The sequence below is a fragment of the Jaculus jaculus genome, chromosome 3 (genome assembly GCF_020740685.1).
Source record: "Jaculus jaculus isolate mJacJac1 chromosome 3, mJacJac1.mat.Y.cur, whole genome shotgun sequence".
Lineage (NCBI taxonomy): Eukaryota > Metazoa > Chordata > Mammalia > Rodentia > Dipodidae > Jaculus > Jaculus jaculus.
In genome coordinates, this window is record NC_059104.1 from 104,638,977 (window position 1) to 104,660,169 (window position 21,193).

At 40.7% G+C, this 21,193-nt stretch overlaps 1 protein-coding gene across 2 annotated transcripts in view; it reads left to right on the forward strand.

Moving 5' to 3' along the window:
• The window catches only part of Alg9 (ALG9 alpha-1,2-mannosyltransferase), a 158,859-nt gene extending 149,244 nt beyond the window's left edge, over positions 1 to 9,615 (forward strand). For both annotated transcript variants that reach the window (XM_045146564.1, XM_045146565.1), the window contains exons 15-16: positions 5,795 to 5,913; positions 6,440 to 9,615. In XM_045146564.1, the coding sequence (XP_045002499.1) occupies positions 5,795 to 5,913; positions 6,440 to 6,477 (157 nt within the window). In that variant the 3' untranslated portion in view covers positions 6,478 to 9,615. The remainder of the gene's footprint in view (positions 1 to 5,794; positions 5,914 to 6,439) is intronic.
• The last annotated feature ends 11,578 nt before the right edge of the window (positions 9,616 to 21,193 follow it).

Consider the following 21,193-nt stretch of genomic DNA (forward strand, 5'->3'; position numbering starts at 1 on the left):
AGTCTGTCTGCAGGAGAAAAGGATTCTGCTCTCTTCAGAAGGTTTCTAACTGTGCGTGGATGAGACATCACTTCTTGTTTCTGTATAGATTTCATCCCCTCCTATCACTCAGTTGTGTGCTTGGGCTTTACTCGGGCTTTCTTAGCAAAGCCTCCTTGCTTCTTAAACACATTGTTTAGAATTTAGTGCTGGTATTCTGATGGCTGTACCCCAAGCCAGCAGGGCAGAATCAAGGCATTTCTTGATTCTTTGTATGTGTGTCCACAAGAAGATGATTATCCCAACCCAAAAGTTCCTAGACTTTGAATTCCTCAATTTGAGAGGACTAATTGTTGATGATCATTGCAGTCCTTGTATTTTTTCTAAATATGCTGCTTTATGTGGTACTTTAGTGACTTGTGATTGGAATGAGCTGAACTCTTAGTCTTATAATGTTCTTCCTTTGTTCTCTTTCTGCATTTGTCTATCCATTCACCCACTTGTCCTTCCAATACATGTTTTTGAAGCATTTATTAATGATAGGCACATATTGGTAAATGAAACACACTTGGTCCCTGAAATCTAGATGTGGAGGCAGAGGGATAGACAAGAAACAAGTTAACCAATAAACAAATATAAACTGTGAAAGTATAATGACGAGTACACTGAGGGTAAATGAACAAAATGGAAACCTAGGGTTCCTTCGATACCTACAGATTTGGGAATGGTGTGCAGGCTGCTCTTCTTGCTTAGTATGACTTGTAATGCTGGGTGGATAAATGAACAAAATGGAAACCTAGGGTTCCTCCGATGCCTACAGATTTGGGAATGGTGTGCAGGCTGCTTTTCTTGCTTAGTATGACTTGTAATGCTGGGTGGATAAATGAACAAAATGGAAACCTAGGGTTCCTCTGATGCCTACAGATTTGGGAATGGTGTTCAGGCTGCTTTTCTTGCTTAGTATGATTTGGAATGCTCGGTGGGTAAAATGAAACATGTATAAATGCTTCATCCACCCCTGCCCAGCCTTCAGAATTTGACCTCTCTTTTGACTGTATATGATATCAGTTTGAACTTATTGCCCAGTGCTTTAATATTTAGTAAATGCTTTGCTTTTATGTCATTTTTGTTCTGTTGTTCCCAAATAGAGCATTAGACCTTTAAGAAAAGATTTTTGTGTCTACATGGCCAACATGTAAATCTTTTACATTATAAGCATGTTTTTTTGTTTATTTAGTTTTTGTTCTTTGAAGAATTTGGGGGTTTTGTACAATTTGAAGCCAATTTATGTATTCGTTTTTTAAATATTATAAGCAATATAATATGTTTTGTCTACTTTCCTAACAAATAGACAGATGACAAATAGAAAGCAAAGTTAGTTATTTGTTGTGGTGGTTTGAATCAGATGTTCCTCATAAGTTCATATATTTTATAAACTTGGACCTGAGCTGGTGGACCTTGGGAGGTGGAACCTTGTTGGAGAAGGTATGTTATTAGAGGTGGGCTTTGGGGTGTTACAGTCAACTCCCCTTTGCTAGAGCTTGACTCACTCTCTTGCTGCTGTTTCCTACCTGCTGTGGCAGAGTGATGTCCATCCTCTGTTCATGCCATGTTTCCTCTGCCACCATGGAGCTTCTTCTCAGATTGTAAGCCAAAATAAATACTTTCCTCCCATCAGCTGCTTTTAGTCAGGTTTTTTGTCTCAACAACAAGAATGTAACAATAGAAAATTGGTACTAGAGAAGTGGTCCCTCTTCTCATATCAGTCCGTTTCTTAAATTCAACCCCACTCAAGTTCTTAGGACTGCTACCCTCTCTAGCTGAGTCAAAACAAAGCTCTGTCTTCTTCTCATAAACCAGTGCTTTCTGCATTTAGGTCTTTTAGTTCTCATAAGAACCCATCAAGGTGTACTTACAGCACTGCAAGGCATCTCTTACTCATAAAGTTTCAAAAAACCTCATGCAAATCAGCTCCAAAAGGTCAAAAGTCACAGTCAGTTTTATGATAGCAACAAGTCTACTTTAAATTTTCTTTTGTAGTTACCTTGTTGCTGGGACAAAGCAATTGACTGAAAGCAGCTGATGGAAGGAAAGTTTTTATTTTGGCTTATAGTCTTGAGAGGAAGCTCCATAGTGGCAGGAGAAAAGCATGGCCTTAACCAGCAGTAGATCCTGCAAGTGACACATGGGCCAATTAGGCAAGTTGTACCCACTCATATTATAGTGGTGTGTCTGTTTTGGGGGTAGTCAACTGCTCTCTGATTATATTTAAGACCTGCTCTATGGGAAGGAATTCATACTTTGCACTGAAAACTGAGTCATAAGCCTATGGCTTGGTAAGTCAGAGGCCTTATGGGGGAAGCTGCCACTGCTCTTTGGCTAAATGGATATGTTATCCATCAAATTGCCCTCTTAGTGTTATGTTTATGCCCATAATTAGTGATATTCTTACTTTTGGATAGAGAACCTTGTTTTTATAGATGGTGATGACATCTGAGGATACTTAGACTCATCAAGGTGATGAGAGTGATAGTTGAGTATTCAGCACGATTAAGCATCTCTGTCACACCCACCAGGGTTTAGGAACATTATGGAAGAAGTGACAGAAAGAATATTATTGCAGATCTCACTAACTAGAGCAGCTTCTCTTTGGAGATGGCTGTAGATAATGAGAACACTCAGAATTAATCAGGGGTTTGAAAATAAGAGGCTGTTTGAGAGCTCAGCACTAAGTGAGACATCTTCATCACAGTGTCCAAGGTTTGGGATAACATTGTGGAAATGGGTGGTAGAAAGAATGTAAGAGGCATGGGCTGGGAAGCTGGGTTTTTGGTCAAAGGCACTTGTTTGCAAAGGCTGCAGGCTTAAATTCAGTCCCCAAGCCACTTACATAAGCCAGACACTGGGGTCTATGGCACTACTCTTCTCTGCGTTGATCTTCTGGTTGTTTTGAAATTTGTGAAATGTCTTCCCCTGTCAGTTTTCTTCTCACGACCATTAGAAGTGGAAGTTTTTAAAAGTCTGTGTTCTGCACTATGTTCAAGGACAATCATAGCAGCTATACTTGCCTCCAATAATGTGTACCTTATTGAAAGACACTGCAGTATTTTGGACAATGCAGTAAGGGACTTGAAGGATATGTGCTGGTGGGGGATTTCACCATTGTAGTATCCTTTTCGTGATTCCTTCATTTTTCTTTTTCTTGTTATTTGACCATTAAATTTTCATTTGTGTGTGTGTGTGCGTGTGCATGCAAAGTTTCTTTTCTTTTTCTTTCTTTTTTTCATCTTCTTTTTTTTTTTTTTTGTTTGTTTGTTTTTTTACTTTTTTCGAGGTAGGGTCTTGCTTCATCTCAGGCTGCCCTGGAATTCACTCTGTGGTCTCACAGTGGCCTTCAACTCATGGTGATCCTCCCACGTCTGCCTCCCAAGTGCTGGGATTAAAAGGCATACGCCATGCCACAGTATGTCCAGCTAGGTCTCTTGTTGCTGCCTTTCTGGTTTTATACAATAGTTAGGGAATTGAACCTAGGCCAGCAGGCTTTGCAAACAAGTGCCTTTAACCACTGGACCTTTCCCCACCCCTATTTTGACCTTTTTAAAAAGAGAAGCATAACTGTAACTAATTCAGAGTACAGGGAAAAAAAATCACATCACAAAGGTCCTATAATGTTCCTTAGATTTGTAAGAGTGTGTTGTAGACCCATATGGTATTTACTGGAATAATTTTATTCAATTTTTAAAGATAAATATAATTTTTATTTGTTCTTTAAGACCCTAAAAGTAATAAAATTATGAACTAGAACTCCTCCCAACTAATAACAAACTGCTCAAAAAATAAAGCTAAAAAGCTGCAGTTGAATCTGGTAGACCCTTATGTTGCACCAATAGCTTAAATTGACTGGGAACATGTAAGAATATATTAATGAAATTTTTATTGTGGAGTGATCTGGAATGGAAATGACACTTAAAGGCTTGCAGGAAATTGCTCCAGCTTTTGACTTTCTGTGTATCATCTCATCTGTACACCATGAAGAATAAAATAACTTCTTTTTTCTGAGGCAGGTGCTTCCTCTTCCTGTTCACTGTTTTCAAGACTCCCGCATTATCTATGTCTCCCTCCTTTGCCTCTTTTCTCTATCAAAGCCCTTGAGCTGTTAGCTGTCAAAGTGAAGTGCATCTCTCTCGAGCACAGGACACTGCCAGAGTCCCGCTTGGGAAATAGCTCTATGAGGTGTGTTTGCCAAGCACGATATCTTTGTGTGCAGGCATTGTAGGAGTCTGCCAAGCCTAGAGGTAGGCTGCCAGTACAAATGCCACGTTGACATGGCATTTACAAGTTGAGAATTTGGAAAAGGACTGGAAGTGAAGCTCCCTTCAGCCATCTCATATAGGGTGTCAGTAACTGGGCCAACTTGATTTTCACTCAGGACTTAACAGTCAGGAAGCAATACTTTTTATAGAATTTGAAGCTAACATTACAACTTTTTGTAGGAAATGGTAAATCCTTTAAGTTTATTTGTGAGCTGCAGGATAAACTGTGATGGTTAGGCTTCCAGACTCCACAGTCAAGCCTGGAGTTGAAGTAAGTCTGCCACTTACCACATGAACTTGAGCAATTACATCATCTGTGACTGAGCAAATGTAAGCCTCTGTTTTCTGTCTGTAACACAGGAATAATAATGTCACCTTCCTTAAGATTTATCAGATGGATTTGTATATTTAAAAGCAAAAGTACTTGCTATAATACTTTTCAAAAACCCGTGATAAATTCAGGTTTTCAGTTCTCATATTTCAGTAATAAGCAGATAGAATCTTCTAGGGACATGTTGTCATAGTCAGAGCTTGATTTAGGCTCAGGAACTTAGGACACTGGCCTTGAACTCACAGCAGTCCTCCCATCTCTGCCTCCCAAGTGCTGGGATTAAAGTCATACACCCAGCTGGAGTGAAGATCTTGAGTACTTGGCATTTCTACATGTTTGTTTTAGGTATGAAACCATTTGGGTATTAAGAATAGATTTCAGTCATAGTAGCCTTTTAATTGACCTGCAACTTTTCGGTGTCATATTCTAAGCAAAATACTGTTTTGATGGCTATCCCTTGGCATGTCAAGAGACACACTTTTTTTGTTGTTTATTTTTATTTATTTATTTGAGAGCGACCGAGAGAGAGAGAGAGGCAGAGAGAGAGAGGAGAGTGAGCACGCCAGGGCTTCTAGCCACTGCAAACGAACTCCAGATTTATGTGTCCCCTTGTGCATCTGGCTAACGTGGGTCCTGGGGAATTGAGCCTCAAACCGGGGTCCTTAGGCTTCACAGGCAAGTGCTTAACCATTAAGCCATCTCTCCAGCCCGAGACACACTTTTTTGATACAAGTAACAAGTATGTTGTCTTGATTAAAGTCTTTGTCATGATCTAGTACCTGAGTAACAGACTCTTTGGTGCTTATATAAAAATATCATCGGGTTGGAGGGATGGCTTAGTGGTTAAGGTGCTAGGCTGCAAAGCTAAAAGACCCAGGTTCGATTCCCCAGGACCCATGTAAGCCAGATGCAAAAGGTATGGTGCATGCTTCTGGAGTTCACTTGCAGTGGTTGAAGGCCCTGGTGCGACCATTCTATCTGCCTCTCCCTCTCTCTCTCTCTCTTTCTCTCTTGCTCTCTAAAATTATATATATATATATATATATATATATATATATATATATATATATATATATCTCCTCACCATAGCACTTATTTTCTTTTAATCACTTTCCGTACTAGTAGTAAATTATTGAAAATTGTAATATTTGTTTTATTTCTTGTTTTTCAGATCTTCAAAGCTGCTTCGGGCATTCTATGTCCCCTTTCTGTCAGATCAGTATACAGTGTATGCAAACTACACCATCCTTAAACCCCGGAAAGCAAAGCAAAGCAGGAAGAAAAGTGGAGGTTAGCAGCGGATCACCTTGTTGACTAGTGATTCCACTGTCCTGACATCCTTCAAGTCATCACCTGTAGCATTTGTAATAAAGATCATGGTCAAGAATACCGTATTCTGGGGCTGGAGAGATGGCTTAGTGGTTAAGTGCTTGCCTGTGAAGCTTAAAGACCCTGGTTCGAGGCTCGATTCCCCAGGACCCACGTTAGCCAGATGCACAAGGGGGCGCACGCGTCTGGAGTTTGTTTGCAGAGGCTGGAAGCCCTGGCGCGCCCATTCTCTCTCTCTCCCTCTATCTGTCTTTCTCTCTGTGTCTGTCGCTCTCAAATAAATAAATAAATAAAAAACAAACAAACAAAAAAAAGAATACTGGATTCCAGGTCTAGTGAGTTTGTTTCAGTCTAATTAAATTCACATCTTGCCTGTGCCTCTGTTCTGCATGTAAACTTTTTACAGATAGACAAGAAAGGGTCTAAGGCATGAGTAGACCAATTGCTCTACTTCTCATTGTTTTTCTTCTGTTTAACTATTTACTAGACCGGAGAAGAGCAGAACCAACTTACAGGAGGAATTGAAAGTCCCTGGACTGGATGGCTGTGTTAAGCTGTTCTTCACACACTGGCCTGGCATCTGAGAACTAGCAAGCCTCCCTTAGGCCATATGGGCTTCTCCACCAAAGCTGTTTGGCAGCTCCTAGCAGACCTTCTTGTTCAAATGCTATTGCTGAAGCAAGCACGGCCTGATTGCCAACCACTTCCTTTTCACCTCCATCAAGGCTAAGCGTCTACCAAGCACTTCACAGGACCAGGACCCTGTCCTGGAGCTATCTCAGGAAAAAGGAACTGTGGCCTGGTTTTATTATTTATGATGCTTTGGATTTTCATTTTCTTTTCTTTACCACCATCCTGACCTGCTTTGTGGGGGTGGGTGTTAAGATTAAAAAAAAGTTTTAGCCTGCTATACCTTAAATTGTGCTCTCAGTAGACTGTAACTACTTAAGATGTTCTTGAGGAAATTCTGTCAGTGAGATTTGGATGGTATCACATTTTAACTAATACATTCTTGAGGAAGTTAAGCATTTCCTTTTCAAAAAATCTCTAGTGGAAAGGACCAGTGTATATATATTTATAGCATCTATTTTTCCATGCTGTTGCACATCCTGCATGGGTTACTTCTAGTCAAATAGGTAATGACAGTGACCCAGTAACCATGTAAGAAGCCTATACTATTTCTTTACCTTCCCATGCAGTATTTCACGGTTTACACGGTTTACATGTCATTTGACCCTTACACTCACAGTGTGAGGTTGACTAGGCAGATGGTTTTATCCCCATTTTACAGAAGAGGAAACCAACCAAAGAGGAAGAGGTAAAGTGACTTTCTCAGGGTCACACAGAGGGTAAGCATGGCACTAGAACCTAGGATGCATAAGTGCTCACACTTGAGTGCTCTTCCATGCTTCCTCACTCAGTTATAAAACACTTCTTGAAAGGATGGGGAGGTTGACCAGAGTCCTGACTGATATTGTAACTTTCTATCTTAAGGAAGAACTCTGTGTATATATTTCTTTGAGTTCTTCAGAGCCTGCAACCTGCCTTTGTCGCCAGCCTCTCACAGCCATGGTTTGTGATACAGCGAGGCTTGCAGCAGAAACATCCTGCTTGCTTTGCTTTGGAAGTCATGTTACTTCGCAGGCATTTGGGATCTGCTGTGAGTACTGCTGTTGTCTATCTGGGTCACATTGTAGGTGCCTTATTTCCTTAAGGGTAACTGATTTTAGTGTTTGCAAATAGGATACCTCTTTTTCAGAATTTCCATGTTTCATTTTTCTTTTCTAAAGAAAAGGCCTTTCCAAAAGGATCTAATCCCAAGAAAGTAGAAGAGATAAGAGAAGAAATGCTAATAATATAAGAAATTTCCTCTTTAGGGTCCTCTCTAAAGGAATATCTAAGTGAAAGTTGAAGCAGAGGAAAGAAAGGTAACAGGTCTAGCCAGCATAGAATGATAAGGACAGATAGACTGGAGTCCTTCTTGCTTAAAAGATCTCGGGCGTTTAATTCTCAATATCAATTACTGTTTCCCAGAGCAAATAGTGGAACTGTGATCTTGTTAGGACAGAACTGTGGGTGAAGCAACTTGCCTTACTTGCATAATAGGCACTTTCATAGAGGCCAAGGCACTCTCCTTTCTGGAGGGATAAACAAAAGGTCCGGTAGTGGAGTTCAATGGAATTTTTCTCATCAGAGTAAGGCAGGGCTGGGAGTGTAGCTCAGTGCATGTTTAGCATGCTGGAGGCATTGAGTGCGATTCCTAGCATGCACAGCTGACCTCTAGAAAGTGGTACTCTACTAACCTATTTTATCATATTTTGTGCTTGAAAAAAATTAGTAATGTCCAAGATCTTAGTTATGATATAGCAAAAGACTGAATTGGTACAGGGATTCCTTGGGAATATCTTCTTGTCTCTTTGAAAACCTCTTTGTGGTTTTCTTCATTATATATATTTAGTGAGAGCACAATAAACTTCAGAACACTGTGCCAAGTACCATAGGTAGGGGTTACTAGGTGGATGGTTGCAACTGAGAAAGTATTCATGTGATATTTTCTAAAGACATTGAAAAATCTCTGTCTCAAAGCAATACAGGGAGGTTGGCTTTGTTTGGGAAAATAAATTTTAAGATACTTTGCTGAGTAGCATTTCTTTTCCAAGAATCTGTCTTCAGCATAAGCTACTGCTTACTACAAGGGTAAACCATCTAGGGCATTTATAGATTGTTGGGTATTGAAGACTGAGCACTATAGATTATTCACAGTGGTCTTTGGTTGTGGGCTAAATTTGGGAGTGCAGACACTGGAAAATCTAGGATTCTCTGATCTGTAGCTCTGAAGCAACTTTGTCTCAATCTAAGCCTTGTGACCCTGAGTACCATGACTGAACCAGCCTGTGTGTCAGGCATCTGCTATCAAGTGTTCCTCTTAACCTGGTGTCATCTGATAAAATAAACAAGACATGTCATTTTAATCTCTTGGGATAATCACAGAAAATTATAGCCTGTATTCTTTATTACTGAGGATAAGCTTACCAGCAGACTGTGTTTGAAATCAAGGTGGTCCTTGACCCCAACAATTTATTTAGGTCATCATTCTTGGTCTGGAGTGATGCAAGAGATGGGTTCCCATTCATCAGTGGCAATCCTTAATTATATTGTCCATTTCTTGAGATTTATTGAGTTAATACTCACTGTGGTTGCATAGTCAACTGGCCAGTACCAGGTATTTTGGCTTTTAATTTGGTTATTTTCCTTAAAGAGGGAAAAGAGGCACAATTAAATTTTTGCCTCTGTAGATGCAATAAAGCTTGTGTGTGGGCTCTTCTCCATGCTCCTACATTCAATGCCTTTAGTGATGGAAAGTGAGCATGTGCTCAGCTTCAGTATTTTTATAGCAGATAGATGAAGACTTCCTTGTAGCATTGCTGGTTGCAGAGGCTTGCTGGAATATCCAGAAATGTGAATGTTGCCTTTAATCTTCTCATTGTGTGACGGTGATTCCTGATGCAGGTGAAGTCAGGAGGAGGTGCTGAGCCGAAACAGTTTTGTCCCACTTGCCTATCTTTCTGACCCTTGTACTTTGTCACATGTCAGTGTTTACATTACCTGTTTCCTGTATTTTCTGTGAAAGAAAACATGAAATAAAAATTTGATTTTTCTTCTTCTTTTTGTAAAAAAATTATTTGTTTGAGCTGGGTGTAGTGGTGCGTGCCTTTAATCCCAGCACTCAGAAGGCAGAGGTAGGAGGAGCATCCTGTGAGTTCAAGGCCACCCTGAGACTACATAGTGCATTCCAGGTCAGCCTGAACTAGAGTGAAAGCCTGCCTCAAAAAAAAAAAAAATTTTATTTGAGAGAGAGAGATAACAGGCACACCAGGGCCTCTAGCCACTGCAAACAAACTCCAGCCACATGCACCACCTTGTACATTTGGCTTATGAGGGTCCTGGGGAATCGAATCTGGGTCCTTAGGCTTTGCAAACAAGCACTTTAACTGCTAAGCCATCTCTCCAGCCTCTGATTTCCCCATCCCTTTTTTTTTTTTTCAAGGTAGAGTTTCATTCTAGACAAGGCTGATCTCACTATGTAGTCTCAGGGTGGCCTCAAACTCACAGGGATCTTCCTACGTCTGCCTCCTGAGTGTCAGGATTAAAGGTGTGCGCCATCACGCTAGGCATGATTTCCCTCTTCTTAAGGCTACTTTTTATTATTTCTTTGTTTGTTTGCTTTTGTTTTTTGACATAGGGTCTCATTCTAGGCTGACCTGGCATTCACTGTGTAATTCCCGGCTGGCCTTGAGCTCACAATGATCCTCCTACCTCTGCCTCGTGAGTGCTAGGATTAAAGGTGTGTGCCACCATGCCCAGCTACTTTTTAGTTTTCATTTTTGAGGCAGGGACTCCTCCTATACCAAGCCAGCCATGAACTCACTGTAATCCTCCTACCTCAGCCTCCCAAGTGCTGAGAGTAAAATGCATGTGCCACTACACATAGCTTAAGGTTCTTTTTTCTTTTGCATTCAGCTTTTAAATCTTCACTGGAAAATGGAAATAGATACCTATTTCCAATTTCCAGTGAAGATTTAAAATTAAGCCAAATAGCCCAGAATGTTTATCCTTGTGAGAACTTGAGGAAGAAGCCTTTGATTAAACTCAGTAAAAGTTACTTTTATTTCTCCTTTGGATAAAGCAGGCACAGTAAGAATTAAGTTTTGAACATTGTGCTTAAAAGAGAATATATTCTGAGGGCACATTGTTGTCATTTCCACAGTTGGGATACTTCATCCCAACTCGGTCCTAGACTCATCTTAAGATTTTTGTTTTATTTTTTCCTTTTTCTATTTTATTATTATTATCTTCCATGATTGTAAACAATATCCCATGGTAATGTGCTCCCTCCCCCCACTTTCCCCTTTGAATCTCCATTCTCCATCATATCCCCTCCCCCCTTCAATCAGTCTCTCATTCATTTTGATGTCATGATCTTTTCCTTCTCTTATGATGGTCTTGTGTAGGTAGTGTCAGGCACTATGAGGTCATGGACATCCAGGCCATTTTGTGTTTGGAAGAGAATGTTGTAAAGAGTCCTACCCTTCCTTTGGCTCTTATATTCTTTCTGCCACCTCTTCCGCAATGGACCCTGAGCCTTGAAAGGTGTGATAGAGATATTGCAGTGCTGAGCACCCCTGTCACTTCTTCCCAGCACCATGATGCGTTCTGAGTCATTCCAAGGTTATTACCATCTGGAAAGAGAAGGTTCACTACCAAAAGTGAGAGTAACATTAATATATGGGTATGAACATTAAGAGAAGTGCTTACTGGGCAGTTAGATAAGCGCAGTATATACATTTAGCCAGACAGCAGCCTAGAGCTCATGACTACCCATTTTCGGTTTTCAGTATCAGGGATGTATTTCCTCCCATGGAGCAGGCCTCCAGTCCAATTAGAGGACAGTTGGTTTCCACCATGATAGATGTGCCACTTTTGTACCCATTGGCTCATTTGGCCTGGCTGGCAAACTATAAGGCTTGAAGTGTCTACTGTTGAGTATCTTCACTGCTGATTTCTCTTTCTGTCATTGAACTGCATGCAGAATGGCTTCCTCCAGTTTTCTGTCAGCTGGTCTACATGGAAGAGATTATCAGCTCAGTTCCAGCAGGATTTCTCAGTGGCCTTGCTGCCCATGTATGTGGAGTCTTCAGCAATAGGGTCTTACCATCTATTCCTGGTGGGAAACAAAGGGCCTCGGCAATGCCCTGTAATGTTTTGGGGGCACTACCTGGCCAACAATTCACAGGAAGGTATCCAATCCTTGGCACTGAAAATTTTCTAGTAACAATCTACGGCTCCTGAGTGGTCCATTGTCCAAAAAAGTAGGTTTCCATATGACTTATTTATATCCTCTTAGATTTTGATTAGCCCTCCTTTCACCTTTCCTTTACTCAGTCTCTTCCCCTGACCTCACTTGGGCCTTTTCACCCCCATTAATCTGTTCTTCTACTTACATATATATAATAGCATTGTGGTGGTTTGAATAGATGGCCCCAAATATATTCAGTTCTTTATTATTTGTAGTTTGCATCTGTAGCCACCTGGCTGGAGGCAGTGCCACTGGGTAGATCTTAAGATGTGGTGGTAGGTTTCAGATTTCATTCTAAAGATATGCAAAGTGTGCCTAGCTGGAGTTCCTGAAGTGTGCTCTGTGGCTTTTGGCTTGTGCTTCTCTCTCTGTATGTGTTTGGTCCTGTGAAGGCAGGCCAGCTTCTGCCATTTATGGAACTTTCCCTGGATCTGTAAGCTACAATAAATATCCCTTCCTTCATAACTCTGCCTGGTCTGGAAGTTCATCTCAGTGAACTGGTCTTTGCTACTGAGTTTTTTTCCAACTCACACAGAAGTCCAATCATCTGTAGCTAGGATCCACATATAAGACAGAACATGCAACGTTTGGCTTTCTGGGCCTAGGTTACCTCACTTAGTATAATCCTTTCCAGATCCATCCATTTTCCTGCAAATTTCATAACTTCACTTTTCTTTACCACTGAGTACAACTCAATTGTATAAATGTGCCATATCTTCATTATCCACTCATTAGTTGAGGGACATCTAGGCTGGTTCCATTTTCTGGCGATTGTTAATTGAGTGGCAAGAAACATAGTTTAGCCAGAATCTCTAAGGTAATCCTTAGAGTCCTTAGGATATATGCCTAGGAGTGCTATAGCTGGGTCATATGGTAGATCAATTTTTAGCTGTCTTAGGAACCTCCACACTGTTTTCCACAATGGCTGGACTAGATTGCATTCCCACCAACAGTGTAGAAGGGTTCCTCTTTTTCCACATCCTCACTAGCATTTATGGTCATTTGTTTTCATGATGGCAGCCAATCTGACAGGAGTGAGATGGAATCATGTATTCTGTTTGCCAATATTTGGTTGAGAATTTTACATTTATGTTCATGAGGGAGATTGGTCTGCAATTTTCTTTTTTTGTTCTATCTTTGCCTGGTTTTGGCATCAGGGTGATGCTGGCTTTGTAGAAGGAGTTTGGTAGGATTCCTTCTTTTTGTACTTTATGGAAAAGTTTAAGAAGCAATGGTATTAGCTCCTCCGTGAAGGTCTGGTAACATTCCCCAGTGAATCCATCTGGACCTGGACTTTTTTTAGTTGGGAGATTTTTGATCACTGCTACGATCTCCATACTTGTTATAGGTATATTTAAGTGATTAATCTCACCTTGATTTAATTTAGGTAGGTCATATAAATCAAGGAAATCATCCATTTCTTTCAGATTTTCATACTTAATGGAGTATATGTTTGTATAGTATGTCCCTATGACTTTTTGAATTTCTCTGGTATCTGTTGTGATGCTGCATTTTTCATTTCTATTTTATTTTATTTTATTAGTTAGTTTTGTACTCAGTGAATACAGTCAAGTTGGTACCATTGTTAGGCTCATCCATGTCCTACCCCTTCCCTCTGGCCCCTCCTTGTTGAGGTATATGGGTCATGCATTGTGGAGTTAGCCTACAGTTATGGGTAGGAGAAATATCTCTGTGTATCATGACCCAACGTGTGGCTCTGACATTCTTTCCGCCCCCTTTCCACAAAATTTCCTGAGGCATATTGGGTTCATTTTGAGTCTGCTTCAATGATGAGGTGTTGGGAGCCTCTGTGTCTTTGGATATCTGATTTGGTAGGAGTTGACTTTTCTCTGTGTCGATCTCCTTCACACTTGTGTTGGTACCTGGTTCACCAAGAAAAGAGCATCCTTGCTTGTTTTGCCAATTATTCTTAGTTTCAGCTGGGACCCTTTTGAGGTATGATGGGGTGGTTCTTTCCTCAGAATCTGTGTCTGTTTTCATTGTATAGAAGCAGATTCTCCAACAGAGAATAAAGTTAGCACCAGACAAATGGGATAACCCTTATTTTTTCTAGAGAGAAGTTAATAGGTCTAGGCCCTTTTGTAGCCCACGATTGGTGGTAGCTTGATAATGGAGAGCGGGCTCATGTTTGGATATGGTTCTGACTTGTTTCCCAGCTCCAGCTATGGGTCCTGTTCCACTGAGCAGATCAGTTAGCCAAATCAAGAGCAGTTGGTTTCCCACCATGACTGTGTGCCATTATTGCACTTGTGTGAGCATCACAACAGGTTATTCGCTGCTAAGTAGGTTGGACCATGAATTGCTTGTACAGATATTGGTCATTTTCCTCCAGCCACCCATGTAGCACCTTCTGGCACTAGATGCGCTGACTGTCTGGGGACTGACTCTCTTCCAGCTTCCAGCCATGCCATTCCATTTTACATGTCAACCACATAAGGTATCTTCAGCAGTACGGTCTTACCACTAACCTTTGGTGGGTCATCAAGTACTCTGACAGAAATCTGTCTTTCTTTTAGGAAACCTTGTAGGTCTCTCTGACAAAAGGTCATTGTGGGGATGGAGAGATGGCTTAGCAGTTAAGCACTTGCCTGTGAAGCCTAAGGACCCTGGTTCGAGGCTCGATTCCCCAGGACCCACATTAGCCAGATGCACAAGGGGGCACACACGTCTGGAGTTCATTTGCAACGGCTGAAAGCCCTGGTGCGCCCACTCTCTCTCTGTGTCTCTTGCTCTTTTTCTCTCTGTCGCTCTCAAATAAATAAAAATAAACAAAAAAAATTTTTTAAAAAAAAAGCTCGTTGTGGATGATAGCCACCTGCTGGCACTGGGAGTTACAGGTCAGTGCCCACTAAGAGAAGGAAGAAAAATATAACTATTATAAAAGTGTTAGAGACAAGAGAGAAAGAGAGAGAGGAGGTGTAGAAGATCAAGGTTAGTCTTCATTGTACCCTCTCCAGTGCCTGTGACTCAGGTGTTCCCTCTACGGGCCTGGTGAAGGTTTAACCATTTGGTCTGACTTTTAGGATGTAAAATTTTATGGTACCCTTGCTGTTTAGGTCTAGATTTGTGTCTCCCAACCCCTCCCTTTCCTTCCCCTCCCTTGCTTCCTGCCCTATTGTTTGGTCCTTGAGATGCTTGCTGGCTCTATGTGGCGATTATCTTTCTGTGATTGGGTAAGTTCCCTGAAAATGATCAGTTTCAAGTTCAACCACTTTTCTTTAAATTTCATTGTGTCATTTTGTGTTACTTTTGTGTAGAATTCTATTGTGTAGATATACGACATCTTAGTTATCCATTCTTCTAGTGATGGACACCTGGGTTGATTCCAGCTCTTAGCTATTACGAATTGAGCTGCTATAAACATGGTTGAGCAAATCTCTCTGGATTGAGGTTTAAAGGTTTTAGGGTACATGTCCAGTAAGGGAATAACTGGGTCTGTTGCTAACTCTATAGCCAGTTTTTTTAGTAGTCTCCATATTGCTTTCAAAAGTAGTTGTACCATCTTACATTCCCACCAACAGCGGATGAGGGTTCCTATTTCTCCACATCCTTGCCCCAGCATTTATTTTTATTTGATTTTTTAACGTTTTCTATCCTTACTGGGATAAGGTGGAATCTCACAATTGTTTAATTTTCATCTCTTTGATGATTAGGGATGATGAACATTTTCTTAAGTATATGTTTGCCATTTGTGTTTCTTCCTCTCTGAACTGCCTGTTTGCCCCATTTCGTGAGTGGGTTGTTTGACTTTTTATTGTTTAGGTTTTTGAGTTCTTTGTAAATTCTAGAGATTAGGTCTCTGTTAGTTGGATATTCAGCAAATATTTTTTCCCATTCTGTGGGTAATCTATTGGGTTTGCTTATTGTATGCTTGTCTGTGAAGAAACTCTTCAGCTTCAGGTGATCCCATTGGTTGAGTGACTATTTAAGATCATGATCTACTGGGGTTTTGTTCAGGAAGTCTTTTTCCATTGCTATATCATGGAAAGTTCCTCTTATATTTTCTTCCAGTAGTAGCTGAGTTTCTGGTCTTATATTGAGGTCTTTGATCCATTTGGACTTGAGTGTTGTGCATGGCGAGATGTGTGGATCAAGTTTCAATTTCCTGCATATGGTTATCCAGTTTGTCCAGCACCATTTGAAGATGATGTCTTTTTTTCCAGCCTATATTGTGAGGGCCTTTGTCAAATATCAATTAGCTATAGTTGCTTGACCCAATGTTGTCTGGGTCCTCAAGTCTATTCCATTGGTCTATACTCCTGTTTTTATGCCAGTATAATTCTGTTTTTATTATTTTGGCTTTGTAATATAGCTTTAGATCAGGTATGGTGATGCCTCCAGAGGTATTTCCTTTGCTGAGGATATGCTTGGATATCCAAGGCCTTCTGCCTTTCCATATGAACTTTGAGATCATTTTTTTTCTATCTCTGTGAAGAGCAATGTTAGTATTTTAATTGGAATTGCATTAAATCTGTATATTGCCTTTGTTAAGATTACCATCTTCACAATGTTATTTCTGCCTATCAAGGAGAATGGGAGGTCTTTCTATTTTTTCAAGTCCTCCTCAATTTCTTTTTTGAGTGTTTTTATGTTTTCACTGTATAGATGTTTCACTTCCTTGGTTAACGTTACTCCAAGGTATTTTGTTGTTGTTGTTGCTATTGAAAATGGGACCATGTCCCTTATTTCTTTCTCTGTATTTTTGTCATTTGCATATAGAAAGGCTACTGATTTTTATGCATTGATTTTTGTATCCTGCTACCTTACTATAGGAGTTTATCACCTTCAAGAGTTTTGGGATGGAGTCTCTCGGGTCTCTTATGTATAGAATCAGGTTGTCAGTGAATAGAGCTAACTTAACTTCTTCCTTTCCAAATTGTATCCCTTTTATTTCTTTCTCCTGTCTTATTGCTAGAGCTAGGATTTCTAGTACTATATTGAAGAGCAGAGGTGAGAGTGGATATCCCTGTCTTGTTCCTCATCTCAATGGGAATTCCTTCAGTCTCTCTCCATTAAGTATCATTTGGGCCTTAGGAGCTTTGTATATTGCCTTTATTATGTTAAGATATAAACCAACCATGCCAATTTTCTCCAATGTTTTGATCATGAAGTGATGTTGTATTTTGTCAAAAGCCTTTTTGCATCTATCGAAATGATCATGTGGTTTTTGTGGGTTTTTTTTTGTTGTTTTTTTTTTTTTTGGTTTTTCGAGGCAGGGTCTCACTCTGGCTCAGGCTGACCTGGAATTCACTATGTAGTCTCAGGGTGTCCTCGAACTCACGGCAATCCTCCTACCTCTGCCTCCCAAATGCTGGGATTAAAGGCGTGCGCCACCACGCCTGGCTTGGTTTTTGTGTTTAACCTTGTTAATGTGGTACATTATATTGACAGATTTCCCTATGGTGAACCACCCCTGTGTTCCTGGGATGAATCTCACTTGGTCAAGGCGGATAATGCTTTTGATGTGTTGTTGGATTCAGTTTGTGAGGATTTTGTTCAGGATCTTTGCATCTAAGTTCATCAGGGAAATAAGCTTGTAGTTTTCTTTTCTTGTGGCATCTCTGCCTGATTTTGGAATTAGGGTGATATTAGCTTCATAGAAGGAGTTGGGGAGCTTTCCTTGTTCTCCAGTTGTGTGGCACAGTTTGAGAAAGATTTGTTTGAGTTCTTACGTGAAGTTTGATATAATTCAGCTGAGAAGCCATCTGGTCTTGGACTCTTCTTTTGGGGGAAGTTTTTTATTACTTTTTCAGTCTCGGTGAGTGTGATATGTTTGTTTAGGAGACTAATCTGCTCTGGGTTTAGCTTGGATAAGTGGTATGTGTCCAGGAATTTATCCATTTCCTCCATATTATCCAGTTTTATAGAGTAGAGGTTTTTGAAATAAGTCCTGCTGATTATCCCAACTTCACTTAATGTCCATTGTGATCTCTCCTTTTTATTTCAAATTTTGTTAATTTGAAGCATCTCCCTCTTTCTCTTTTTTTTTTTTTTTTTTTTTTTTTTACTTGATCAAATTGGCCAGGGATTTGCCAATCTTGTTTATTCTTTCAAAGAACCAGCTCTTTGTTTTGTCAATTTTCTTAATTGTTTTCTTAGTTTCCAATTCATTCATTTCTGCTCTGATCTTAATTATTTCTTTCCTTTTGGAGCTTTTTGGGTTGGATTTTTCTTGCTTTTCCAGTGACTTTAGGTGGGTGGTTATTGATTTCGGATATCTCTGTCTTTGTTATGAAGGCATTTAGTGCTATGAATTTTCCCCTGAGGACTGCCTTCATTGTGTCCCATAAGTTTTGGCACAATGTGTTCTCAATGTCATTCATTTCTAGAAATTTTACAATTTCATTTTTTATTTTGTCCACTATCCATTTATTGTTTAAAAGTGTGCTGTTCAGCTTCCAGGCACCAATGGGTTTCTTGGTGGGGCTTTTGTTGTTAATTACTAGCCATATAGCATTGTGATCTGATATCATATAGGGAATTATGTCAGTCTTCCTAAATATATGGAGGCAGGCTTTGTGACCCAGGATATGATCTATTTTAGAGAATATTCCATGGGCTGCTGAGGAGAATGTGTAGTCTGTGGATTTGGGATGAAATGTTCTGTAGATGTCCGTTAGGTCTAAGTGATCTATGGTTTTGTTGAGCTCTCTTACTTCCCTGTTGAGTTTCTGTTTGGATGATCTGTCTATTACTGATAATGGTGTATTGAAGTCCCCAACTATGATGATGTTGGTTGTTATTTCTGTTTTATTGTCAAATAGATTTTGTTTTATGAACTGTGGTATCCCTGTGTTTGGTGGATACAGATTTATGATTGTGATATCCTCTTGATGGATCATTCCCTTGATAAATAGGAAGTGACCTTCTTTGTGTTTTTTGATTATTTTTGGTTTGAAGTCTATTTTATCTGATATTAATATAGCTACACCTGCTTGTTTCTTATTCCCATTTGCTTGGAATATTGTTTTCCACCCTTTCATCCTGAGGAGGTGTCTGTCTTTAGTGGTGAGATGGGTTTCTTGAAGACAACAGATTGAGGGGTCTAATTTTCTGATCCATCTTGTTAGCTTGTGTCTCTTGATGGGTGAATTAAGGCCATTAATATTTAGGGTAATGACTGTGAGGTTTGTTTTGATCCCTGCAATATTTTGTTAGAATATGTGGTTTGGTGTTTTCATGGACTTTGAAGTTTTTTGTGCCTTCTGTGAGTTTGGTTATTTAGATCTGCTTCTTGTAGGCATTTGAGGTTGATTATTTGATTCTTCTGTGTGGAAAATTTCCTGAAATACTCTCTGTAGGTTTGGTTTTGTGTTCATATAATTGTAAAGCTGAGTTTTGTTATAGAAAGTTTTTCTTTCACAATGTATTGTGAGGAATACTTTTCCTGGGTAAAGTAGTTTGGGTTGGAAGCCATGGGTTCTTAGACTTTGCAGTGTTGCATTCCAGGCCCTTCTGGCTTTCAGGGCTTCCACTGAGAAGTCTGAAGAAATTGTGATGGGATTACCATTAAAAGTGATGTGCTGTTGTTCCCTAACTGCTTTTAGGATTTTCTCTCTGGTGTCTGTGTTTAGAGTCTTAATGACAATATATCTTGGAGAGTTTGTCCTTTGGTTCAATCTTTTTGGAGTTCTATTAGCTTCTTGTATCTTGATGGGCCTTTCTTTTGAGAGAATGGGAAAGTTTTCTTCAACTATTTTGTCAAATAAGTTCTCCATGCCTTTGGTCTGAATTTCTTCACTTTCTGGTATTCCCATGATATGGATATTAGGACGTTAAGGGTATCCCACAATTCACTCATGTTCTGTTCACAGAAATTTTTGAACTTAGGAAACTTTTGAACTCTTGAACTGTTTCTTCTGTCTTGTCTTCCAGATCAGAGTTTCTATCCTCCACATGGCTAACTCTATTCTTGAGCACTTCTAGAAAGTTTTGGATTTGCTCAATTAGGTTTGCATTTTCTACTACTTTTCTATGTATAGTTTCCATCCCTCTGTCAAGCTCCCTTTTCACATGATTTTCTTGATGCTTCTTGGAATTCATTCTTCCATTTCTTTATGTCTTCATTTAGCATTGCCAGCTGATTTTTGAGATCTTCATTTTTTTCTACTCTCCTTCATATCTCTTAACTGGCTTTGAACTCCTTCCATTTTCTTGTCTATTAGGTGTAGTCTAGTGATGGTAGCATCCATGCGATTATCTTTCCTTTGTTGCTTTTCTGCAAGTTCTACCAGTAGCTTGGTCAGGGTTGCATTGCTTATAGCTTCATTTTGGTGTTCTGATCCTAATGACTCTTCTATGTTTAGATTAGAGATGTTTATTGTAGGACTGGGTGATCTTACTGGATTTTCTTGCATTTGATTTTTCATGTGATTTCTTTTGTGCTGTGATGTGCCCATCACAGTGTATGGGTAGGGAGAGTAGGATTGGGGAAGTGGTGCCTCCTTGTGGAGCTGGTCTGAGCTAGCTGGCAGGCAAGAAGATGGGTGGAGTGGTCCTGAGCTAACACGTGGGTGGGTGAATCAGCAGAAAGCTGAAACAGCTTGACACCAGATGCCGAAGCAGTCTGAGCTCTCACTTGGCAGAATGCCAAAGCAGCCTGAACTCCTGTGTGGCTGGGGCACCAAAGTAGCCTGAGTTCTCATGCGGTGATGCCCTGAAGCAGCCTGAGCATGCACTCAGAGGGACAATGAAGCACCAAGCACTGAAGCAGCCTAAACTCGCACATGGCAGGACACTGGGACACAGAAGCCGTCTGAGATCACACGCAACAGGACACCAGCGGGTGGCTGGTGCAGCAGACAGGCAGGGGATTGTACCTGAGCTAGCATGGGCGGACAGGCAGAGTGAGCCTGGCCTTGCGTGGGCAAGTAGAGTGGGCCTGAGCTCATGTGTGTGGATGGGTGGCAGCCAGAGCAGTAAGTGGGCAAATGGGCAGAGCAGGCTAAGCTTGCACAATTGGAGCTTGGCATTGCACATGTGGTGGGCAGATGGACTGATGGGGCCTGAGCTCCAGCAGGCCAGTGGACGGAGCCTGCCCAAGGTCACACATGGTGGGGATAGCATGGCGGTTGCCCCTGTAGCCGTTTGATTGCCCTTGTGCAGTGAGGCAAGTGGACCTATGCTGGCCTGGGTCCCCTTTCCTACAGCAAGTGTGGGAGTATCCTGAAGCTGGGACTGTGGGTATGGCAGCTGCTTGGAGGGGTTGGGGGAAACGGTGAGCTACCGTGAGTGAGGGAATCAGCGATTCCTTTTTTTTCCCTGCTTTGCGTCCTCCCACTGGCAATCTATTAGAGAACGCTCTCCCCAGTGAACCCTTAATGCCTTGCCTTTCTTTCCTGGGTAGGTTCAGTGCAGTTAGGC